Source organism: Cebus imitator, unplaced genomic scaffold (assembly GCF_001604975.1).
Source record: "Cebus imitator isolate Cc_AM_T3 unplaced genomic scaffold, Cebus_imitator-1.0 Scaffold303, whole genome shotgun sequence".
NCBI lineage: Eukaryota > Metazoa > Chordata > Mammalia > Primates > Cebidae > Cebus > Cebus imitator.
Genome location: NW_016107618.1, coordinates 44,053 through 54,238, shown reverse-complemented (window position 1 = coordinate 54,238; position 10,186 = coordinate 44,053). Strand labels below are relative to the sequence as shown.

Below are 10,186 nucleotides of genomic sequence, written 5' to 3'. Positions count from 1 at the left end.
TTTTGAGGCAGAGTCTTGGTCTGTTGCTCAGGCTGGAGTGCAGTGGCATGATCTTGGCTCACTGCAACTTCTGCCTCCTGGGTTCAAGCAATTCTTCTGCCTCAGCCTCCTGGGACTACAGGCATGCACCACCAAGCTCAGCTAATTTTTGTATTTTTAGTAGAGTCAGGCTTTTATCATATTGGCCAGGCTGGTCTTGAACTCCTGACCTCAAGTAATCCACCCGCCTTGGCCTCCCAAAGTGCTAGGGTTACAGGTATGAACCATCATGCCCAGCCTTAAATTTTTTAAAAAAATTTTTAATTTTTTTATAGAGATGAGGTCTCTCTGTGTTACCCAGGCTGGTCTTGAACTCCCGGCTCAAACAACCCTCCTGCCTCTCTGCCTCCCAAAGGCCTGGGATTACAGGCATGAGCCAGCATTTCTGGTCCCATAATGAATATGATATTCTTTTCCAGTTGAATGCATTAGCTGTGCTAATGGATAAATCTCAGATTCTCCATGGTTTAACACAATGGAAGTTCGTGTCTTGCTCAAGTCTCGTCCTGTGTGGAAGCTCCTTGGTGTGGGCCTCTCTGCTACAGGAGGATGTGTGCATATTTTTATGCGGTTGTATAACTGTTGGGGCTATGCAATCAGAAAAGTTTGGGGACTATTATTGAAGGAACTGACACATTTGGAGCTGTTAGGCCACAGTTTGATTCTTTTCCCTGCCACAAATAACATAAGCTTTGTACTATACCTATTGACTGAGACGAGGCCCAAATAGCACTTTGTTTGGGGCCATCCTGACTGCTCCTGGCTACCAGATCCAGGTTGGAATCTGCAGTAGTCCTATGTCCTGAGTCCCCAGGACCCCGGCTCCATGGTATTGGGATGGACAATGAGAGGTCTCAGCGGCTTTAGCTACTCAACCTCCACAGTGCCCAACAGACTGTCCCTTGGAGTGACCAACTCTTTCCGGTTCTTCTAGGTCTTACCCAGTTTTAGCACTTAAAGTTCCATGTCCCCCTAAACTCCTCAGTCCCAGGCAAACCAAGATAGCTTTCATGGGAAGCTTCGATATCAAAGGAGCGTGGGATTATTGCACAAAGAGGGTTCTTGTCAGGGAATAAGTAGACACAGCCTGTTTTCCCTCAGTGTGGACATGCAGGAGAGGGGACAGTGGTCATAATCAACTATACCCCCTGTTCTCACAGGAAGTGAAGATTGACAGCTGCTGCAGGCTGTTTGCTGTCCCATTTGGGAAATTTTCCTGAGGATCCTCTGTAACAAGAGGATAGAATATATCTGCTTTCATGACTTAAAAGAGGTTATAAATTATTTTCATGTTGGTTTTCATGTCAGTGAAGCTGTAATTAGCCACTGACAGGATTATCAAGAAGTAATTCTCAGAGTTTGGTCCCCTTGAGTTAAACATGCCTGCTGACAGCTTACTGAGGACGTGTTGTCGTGGGACATCATCCAGGCCTGGAGGGATGCAGAATCAGGCAGAAGGATGTGGTCACATGGCAGAGGGGCTGGAGGAGGTAACAATGAGCAGGCAGAATGGGATTCCAGGTATTTCAAGGCCAAGCAATACTTGGTGCTTTCACCAGGGCAGGAGCTGGGAATACTGTCAAAAACAAACAGGGCACCCGACTGGCAGTGAGATAATTATTTTCAATCTCTGAAAGATGATAGCAAGAAATGGGCAAAGTCTCATTTCCGAGAGACTAAGGCTTGAGGCAGGTCAGCAAAAGAGGGACCAGGGTGAAAGTGTGGTGAGCACAGCTGGGACGTGAGGACGGGGTGAGCTCAGCAGTGACCAACCACTTGTAGGGGACAAAGGAACCTATTTGTTGAGAAAGAAAAGTGCAGAGAGCTGCTCCCATACTCCAGCTGTTGCCATCCTGTGAGCACAAATGCAGTTGCAATCACATCTTTGCCTAAATCTCAATGGCTTCCAGCCATCTAGTGCTCACCCAGGATCCCAGCATCTCCCTTTCCAGCTTCCCAATTCCTTCTAGGAATACAGGGGATGTGCCCAGGGACACAATCCCTCCTGGCAAGCAGTTGAAGGAAGGGGCTATGCCACTCCTTTGCTCCTGAGTCCTCTGTGAGTATGGTACCCTTCCTGGGTTCTGGAGTGCCTTCCACAACTGCCAGGAGCTGCTCTGGGGTTTGCGGCAGAGGGAGATTAAGGGTGTGACTTTCCCAGACTCTGTCTCTTCTGTCAGTTGAGGCACGGCACTGCTTGTGTCTGGAATCTCACCAAGGTTTTCATGAGGAAGATCCATCAGTTTCTGTTCTGGTCTCTGGTTTCCCATTAGGTGTGAAACTAGTTCCCTAGCTTCTGCTGTGGGGGCAGAGGGGGGATCCCCAAAACATTCCCTTTACAACTTCTAGAAACTTGTAGTTATAGTTTGTTAGAGGGAATAAAACATCCCTTTTATTTCCTTTCTCCTTACTCAAAGGCCTTCTTCCTCTTTCAGATAAGAGACACAAAAGCACACATGCCTATCAGCTTATGTGGACAGACACCCAAAGAGCTTCTGCCCTTTGTGGTTTGGACTTAGGATATTCTTATACAATATTATCTCTTTGTCCCTAGATGCCAAACCAAGGCCACTAGTTCACTGAAAAGAAAAACTTCTAAATAATTAGACTTTTATGAAGGCTAACTTGGACTATTTTTGAAGGTGCTTTTAAAAAAAATCTCAAGACTGGGTGCAGGGGCTTATGCCAATAATCTCAGCACTTTGGGGGACCATGGTGGGTGGATCACCTGAGGTCAGGAGTTCGAGATCAGCCTGACCAACAAGGAGAAACCCTGTCTCTACTAAAAATACAAAAGTAGCCAGGTGTGGTGGTGTATGCTTGTAATTCCAGCTACACGGAAGGCTGAGGCAAGAGAATCGCTTGAACCCAGGAGGTGGAGATTGCGGTGAGTTGAGATCAAGCCATTGCACTCCAGCCTGGGCAACAAGAGCAAAACTCCATTTCAATAAATAAAAATAAATAAATAAATAAATAAATAAATAAATAAAATAATAAATCTCATCACACCTAATTTTGAATTAAAATATGATACAGAAAAACTTGATGCTTACATTTGGAATAATTTAAGCTGTATTACAAAACAATAAATGATGGGACAATTGTGTTATGTTTCAAAAAAAGTGCGTATAAAATTTCAGTGAGTGTGGAAGGACTAGAGTCTTCCTCTGTTACTACTCCATTTTACCTCCTGGGAAACAGGTCTATGGATTTAGCCAAGGAAAAAGAAACGTGGGAATGCTATTTATTCTTTATATAGCTGTAACATAAAGTACAAAGGTTATAAAGTATCTTTTCACTTAACCTATCATCGCCACTTAAAAAGATATTAATGAGAAGACAACCATCAGAAGCAAAATCATGCCAAAAATGAGAAGCAGCAGGAAGAAAAACTTTGGTTACTTCTCTGAGTTCTAGAAAGTTGTTAGGGTATCAGTGTTAGACTTCAGATAAGACATTCCTTGGGTCACTAGTGGTCTTTTGGATAGTAATGACAACAGTCAGAAAAGGAAGGAGAAAGCATTTTTGCGTTTACAGTATCCATTTCCAATGTTTTAGGGGACTGGTGGTCCACCTGCCTGACCCTTAGAGATGTGTGTGGGTAACCTCACTGTTGTCGTTGCTGGTGGGGTTAAAATTTTCCATATGTGCTTCAGGACTCTACCTCAGCCATGTCTTTCTATGAGCAGTGAGTTTGTTAATTACGCATGTTTCTTACCCAGCTTTAAAAGATGATTGAGTTATTATTGGGGAGTTTCTTCCCATGTAGTTGAGGGATAAGCTGATAAGGTTGAGCTGACCTAGCCACAATTTTCTGTGGGATTATGAAGAGTGAGGGAGGAATTATGCTTTGTAATTATGCTTTCTTTTTTAAATTCAGAAAATAAATCACTTACGATGACCCAGGCTAAATGACCTCGGTCTTCAACAACCAGCATCATCTATTTCTAGGTCAATTGCCTTGTAATATTAAGTATTCCAGCTTTGAGGCTTACTGAAGGAAAGATATGGGGTCATTTATAATCCTGTAGACTATGACCTTCTACCAGGATCTACTCAAGACCTCATCACACATTACATTCAACTTCTTTCTGGTGGTGAAATTATCAGCAAAGAGCTCAGCCAACCTAACCAAGATCGCTTGGAGGTATACCTTACGAAGGAGAATAAATGTAATTCATCTTTTTCCCCTTTGTTATATGCAGATGAATTAATTTATAGTTCCCAGAGAACTATTCACTTTTGCTTAAATTAGTGTCAGATTTTCCATCCAAGTCTTCTATAAACAGAGGCAATAGGACTTGACATTAGGACAGGGCTTTGGAATCCGGAGATGGACACTGTCTATCTTTGATTCTCTGCAATATATGTCGGTCTGGGCTTTCAGGCCTTAGTTTATTTCTTCATAAAATGGGAATGAAATCTGCTCATTCATTCACTTCAGGAGATTTTAAGGGAATTATTTAAAGAGAGTTTTTTAATGTTCTGGGTAACTCAAGTGGAAGGCAGTGGATGTGAGGGAATTTTTAAGACGAGAAATCTCTTGAATATGAATTGAGTAATCTCTTAGGTTCTTCAGATAAGATATGGAGTGATCTTTAGACTCAGGAGGACTGTCTTTTGGGAAAGTGCTATGGCTCACTTCTACACTGGCAACTTATATGTAGGAAAATGATTCTTGGCCCTGCTCTGAGGTTTAAACAATGTTCAACCTTGAAAGATTGGTTTTAAATGTAAGGGTCATTTCAACTCTTTCGTAAGTTGTTATATTACTTTTGTTAAACTAGGCTGAACAGTTAACTCTAGATGAAAAAAGTCAATGCTTTAGTGTATAGTTTTCTCATAAAATAACCTACGCCTTTATTATTTTTTTTTGCAGACAAAACTGTGTGGAGTTTTATCCTATATTCATAATTACATTGTGGATGGCTGGATGGTATTTCAACCAAGGTAATGTTAAAATACAGTCAACTGTGTTCTAATGATGACTATGGTGCTTAAACAATTAAGGAGCAGATGTTCGGCCAGGCATGGTGGCTTGCACCTGTAATCCCAGAACTTTGGGAGGCCCAGGTGGGTGGATCACCTGAGGTCGGGAGTTTGAGACCAGCCTGGTCAATGTGGTGAAACCCCATCTCTACCAAAAATACAAAAGTTAGCCAGGAGTGGTGACATGCACCTGTAGTCCCAGCTACTCAGGAGGCTGAGGCAGGAGAATCCCTTGAACATGAAGGCTGAGGTTGCAGTGAGCTGAGATCATGCCGCGCACTGCAGCCTGGGTGACAAAGACTCTGTCTCAAAACAAACAAACAAACAAAAAAAGGAGCAGATATGCAACTATATAGCTACCAAACCTGCAGACTAAACAAAATAAGCAATGTGTGCATCTGAGTGCTATGTTGCAGATATATGAACTTTGGCTTTATTCTGATTTAATTCAATAATGAAAAAAGTATTGAGACAAACTATATGCTAGGTACTCAAGGATGAAAACAACATGAGCTTTGTCTTCAAACCTAATAATCTATAGTTGACTCTTGAACAATGCAGAGGTTGGGGTGCTGACCCCTACACACAGTAGAAAATCTGCATGTAACTTTTGACTCCCCAGAAACTGAACTATTAATATCCTATTGGCCAGGAAGCCTTACTGAGCAGTCTGCTAATCCATATTTTGCATGTTTTATGTATTATTTACTGTATTCTTGCAATAAAGCTAGAGAAAAGAAAATGTTATTAAAATCATAAGGAAGAGCAAATATATTTACTATTTATTAAGTGGAACTGGACCATCATAAAGGCCTTCATCCTCATTTTCATGTTAAGTAAGCTGAGGAAGAGGAAGAAGACGGGTTGGTTTTGCTGTCTCAAGGGTGGCAGAGTCAGAAAAGGTGAAAGAGGTGGAAGGGAAGACAGGATTGGCAGGTGCAGTAGGTATAAATTTATAGAAATATCATTTCTGACATTTTTGCTTTTTTCCTTAAAAATGTTTCCATACAGTACCAATCCTTCTTCCACTGTTGCCTTTAGTCTCAGTGCCCATGTCATACAAGAAATAAACAAGCAGTCTTGAATCATCAGAACCCTTCTGCCAGATTGTCTAATGTCACTTTGTTTTCTGGTACTGCCTCTTCTGTTTTCTTCCTTATCATCTGGCAGTGGTTCAGAGCACTTGTCTCCACCAAGTCATCTTCTGTTAATTCATCTGGTGTGGTGTCTATTAGCTCTTGAATTTCTCAAAGATTCACATCTTAAAACCCTTTATGCCCCACCTTTTTTGCCATAGGCACTATCTCTTTCATGATTTCCTTGATTGGTTCTGTTGTAAATCCTGTGAATGCCATGTACAATTTCTGTACACAGTGTTCTCCAATAGGAATTTATTGTTTCAGGCTAGATGGTTCCTATAACAACCTTCCTATAACAATGCTGGCATCTTCAATGGTGTAATCCTTGAAGACATTCATAATGCTCTATCAGGTTCTCTTCCATAACATTGATGATCCTTTCCATAGCATACCTTGTGCAATGAACCTTAAAGGTCCTGATAACCCCTGATCTAGAGGCTGAATTAAAGATGTTGTGTTTGGGGTAAGTAGACAACTTTTATGCCTTTAGCATTGAACTTACAGGGTTCTGAGTGGTCAGGGACGTTGTCCAATATCAAAAGAATATTGTTATATCAAGTCTCTTCAGGGGCAAAGCGTTGTTGGGACCAATCCAGAAAAAGGGTTCTTGTTGTCCAAGCTTTTTTTTTTTTTTTTTTTTGTATTACCAAATGACTGGAATATGCTCAGGGGGTTAACAACTTTACAATAAGGGCAGTCCTGATTATAAACCTGACTGCATTTACACAAAACAGTAGAGTTAGCCTACCTTCCTGCCTTAAATCCTGGAGATTGCTTCTCTTCTTTACTAATAAATATCCTGTGTGACTTTTTTTTTTCCCGGACAGGGCACTTTTGTCTGCATTAAAAACCTGTTCAGGCAGATATCCTTTCTCCTCAATGATTTTCTTAATGGTGCCTGGGAACTCATGTATTGCTTCTTTGTTGGTAGAAGCTGCTTATCCTGTTGTCTTGATATAACAAGCCGAACTTCTCTCTAAAATTATCAAACCATCCTTTGCTGGCATTAAATTCTTCAGCTTTAGATCCTTCATCTTCCTTTTCCTTTAAGTTGTCACATAAGGATTTTGCTTTTTCTTGAATCCTGTTAGAATCTATAAGTATGCATTTCTTATAGCAATCCTGCCCCCACATAAAAGCTGCATTTTCAATATGAGATAAAAAGATATTTTGAAAAAAGTGCAAGGTTTTTGCCTTTTTTAAAAACACTGGTTTTTGCACTGAATTCATTTATCTTGCAATCTTGCAATGGTGGTCAACCACAGCTCACACCTGCAGACCTCAATCTATGACACATATTTAGCCATTCAGTTTTTTCTTGTAATGTCATGACTTTTCTCTGCTTTTTGGGGGCACTTTCAGCACCACTAGTAGCAATTTGTATGGGTCTTATGGCATTATTCAAGGCTTATGGTATTGCACTAAACATCGTGAAAAATAGGCAAAAATGCTGAGAGATCACTTTTTACTGCAATATGCAATTTGCTGGAGGGAAGAACTGCTCAGGTGGAGATGTTAGCCTTATCTTTTAAGCAGATATGTGCAACACTTGAGCTCACTGCAATAGCAAAGGAGGTGGCTACAAAATAATTACAGTAATACGATATTAATATAGTTAATTTTATGCAGTTATGATTTAATACTGCATTTTTACATTTGCTTACATTTCTCTCAACTACAAATGGCACCATGTGTTATGGTCTGTGTGTGCTTTGATAAATTTCAACTTTTTATAAGATATATATATATATATATATATATGGGCTTTCTGCTGAAGCTTTTTAGAAATTTGTATATATTTTATGATAGTAAATGATAAAATAGATCAGTATCTACATCTATTTTTTTTTTTTTTTTTTGAGACGGGGTTTCGCTTCTGTTTCCCAGTTTTGTTTGTAGTGGCGTGATCTCGGCTCACCGCAACCTCCGCCTCCTGGGTTCAGACAATTCTCCTGCCTCAGCCTCCTGAGTAGCTGGGGTTACAGGCACACGCCACCATGCCCAGCTAATTTTTGTATTTTTAGTAGAGACGGGGTTTCACCATGTTGACCAGGATGGTCTCGATCTCTTGACCTCGTGATCCACCCGCCTCGGCCTCCCAAAGTGCTGGGATTACAGGCGTGAGCCACCACGCCTGGCCTATCTACATCTATTTTATGTATTTGTGACATACCTTTTTTCTAATTTTTCAGTATTTCTAGGCTATGTAGTTCATTTGTGAGTTTTGTGAAATTATCACAAATCTCCAAAATGTTTTCCAATATATTTATGTATTTATTTTTGTAAACCCACCTCCTGCACAATCCAATATATTTATAAATTGTATAATGTATAAATGTATATGTTTATAATGTATAAATGGACCTGTGCAGTTCAAACCCATGTTGTTCAAGGGTCACCTGTAATTCTAATTAATTGAACAACAGGACACAGAGTGAGCAATTTACATTAATACTTACAGCTGGCCAGACCCAGAGGCTTATACCTGTAATCTCAGCCATTTGGGAGGCTGAGGTGGAGGGATTGCTTGAGGCCAGAAATGCAAGACCAACCTGGGCAACAAAGGAGACCCTGTGTCTACAAAATTTTTTTTTTTTTTAAACTATCTGGTCACACATGTGGTCCCAGCTGCTTGGGAGGCTGAGGTGGGAGGATCTCTCGAGCTCAAGAGTTTCAGGCTGCAGTGAATCATGATAGTGCCACTGCACTCCAGCATGGGTGACAGAGTGAGACCCTGTCTCAAAACGAAAATAATCATGATTATTATCATAGCTATTATTTATTGAGCGCTTACTATGTGCCAGGTACTGTTTTTAAGTTTTATGCATACATCACACCATGTGTAAGATTGACAGGATTTAAAGCCTTCATATGAGCAAGGGTCTATAATTAATTTCTACTTTACAGATAAGGAAGCTGAGGTACAGAGATGTTAGATAATTTGCCCAGCTTGACATTCATCAATGTGGCGAAAATTTCCATTTCACGTGCAGAGCAGGTCTATAGGCATTTGTGTCAACAACCCATGCACCTTTTCTTAAAGGACTCCAAGCATGTAGTGAGGTTGCTTGTATGCAGTGACTTGACAAAACCCACTTTCTATTTGGCTGGGGTATCCTTGTTGAGCTGAGGGCTTTCTCCTAACTTGGCTTATGTGTTTAATAGTGAGTCAGATGAGCCCCTGCTACCTTAGTAGGAGAAATTCAATCCCCTTTTGCTGGTAATTTTCACTGCCTCATTTCGGTCTGTACTTGATTGCCAAGATTTAAATAAACCAAAATCCAGCTGCTTTCAAATGCAGCCCCATCACTCTCTTTCTTGTAGTTTGTACTGTGAACTGAGGAATTTCGAGTATAATGTCCTTTAGAGAAAGACTTCTTCACTTTATTCTAACTCATACTTGTGTCACTTAGTGGCATGAATGAAAGCAGCTGTTCCTTGTCATGTAAAAGCACATTAATACCTAATAAGAAAGTGCCTTTTGGTAATGGGACTCTGTCTCTGCCATTTGACCCTCTGGATTTCTCTGTGATGGGCTGAATGAGGCAGACTGCCTATCAGAAAGGATTTCTTGAGTATCTTGTCAGAAATTTCTTTTCATTCTTTCTCATCCAAAGTAAGTCACCTACTAGCTGTTCCTGGACTATTCTCATTGGCTTTCTGGGAGGAACTCACTAGACAGGGAGTGTCAAAACTGAGATCCATGTTCAGAACTCTTCGGCTTCCTCAGACTCTGGTGGCTCTATCAGCTCTTCCTTCCGAGCTCTTTGCTTGGGCCCCTCTTTCCTGTTCCTCTGGCCCCAATACAGATGTCACCCCCTCCGGAGGCCTTCCCTTACCCCATTTTGGCAGCCTCCTCCAGTTCCTCTCTCTCCCATCCCTCTCAATTTCTTTCACAGCTCTTTCAAGTTTGTCCTTTTCTTCTTATTTTTTCTTTGTTGTCTGTCTTTGCTGAAAGAATATATACTCTATGAAGTCAGGGAGCTTGTATCTTTTTCACTGCCAACCTCAATTCTTTT

The 10,186-nt window shown here is 41.0% G+C and overlaps 1 protein-coding gene across 3 annotated transcripts in view; it reads left to right on the top strand.

Moving 5' to 3' along the window:
- MGST2 (microsomal glutathione S-transferase 2) overlaps positions 1-10,186 on the top strand; it is a 65,871-nt gene that overhangs the window by 25,173 nt on the left and 30,512 nt on the right. For all 3 annotated transcript variants that reach the window (XM_017502861.2, XM_037729379.1, XM_017502859.2), the window contains exon 3: positions 4,919-4,989. In XM_017502861.2, the coding sequence (XP_017358350.2) occupies positions 4,919-4,989 (71 nt within the window). The remainder of the gene's footprint in view (positions 1-4,918; positions 4,990-10,186) is intronic.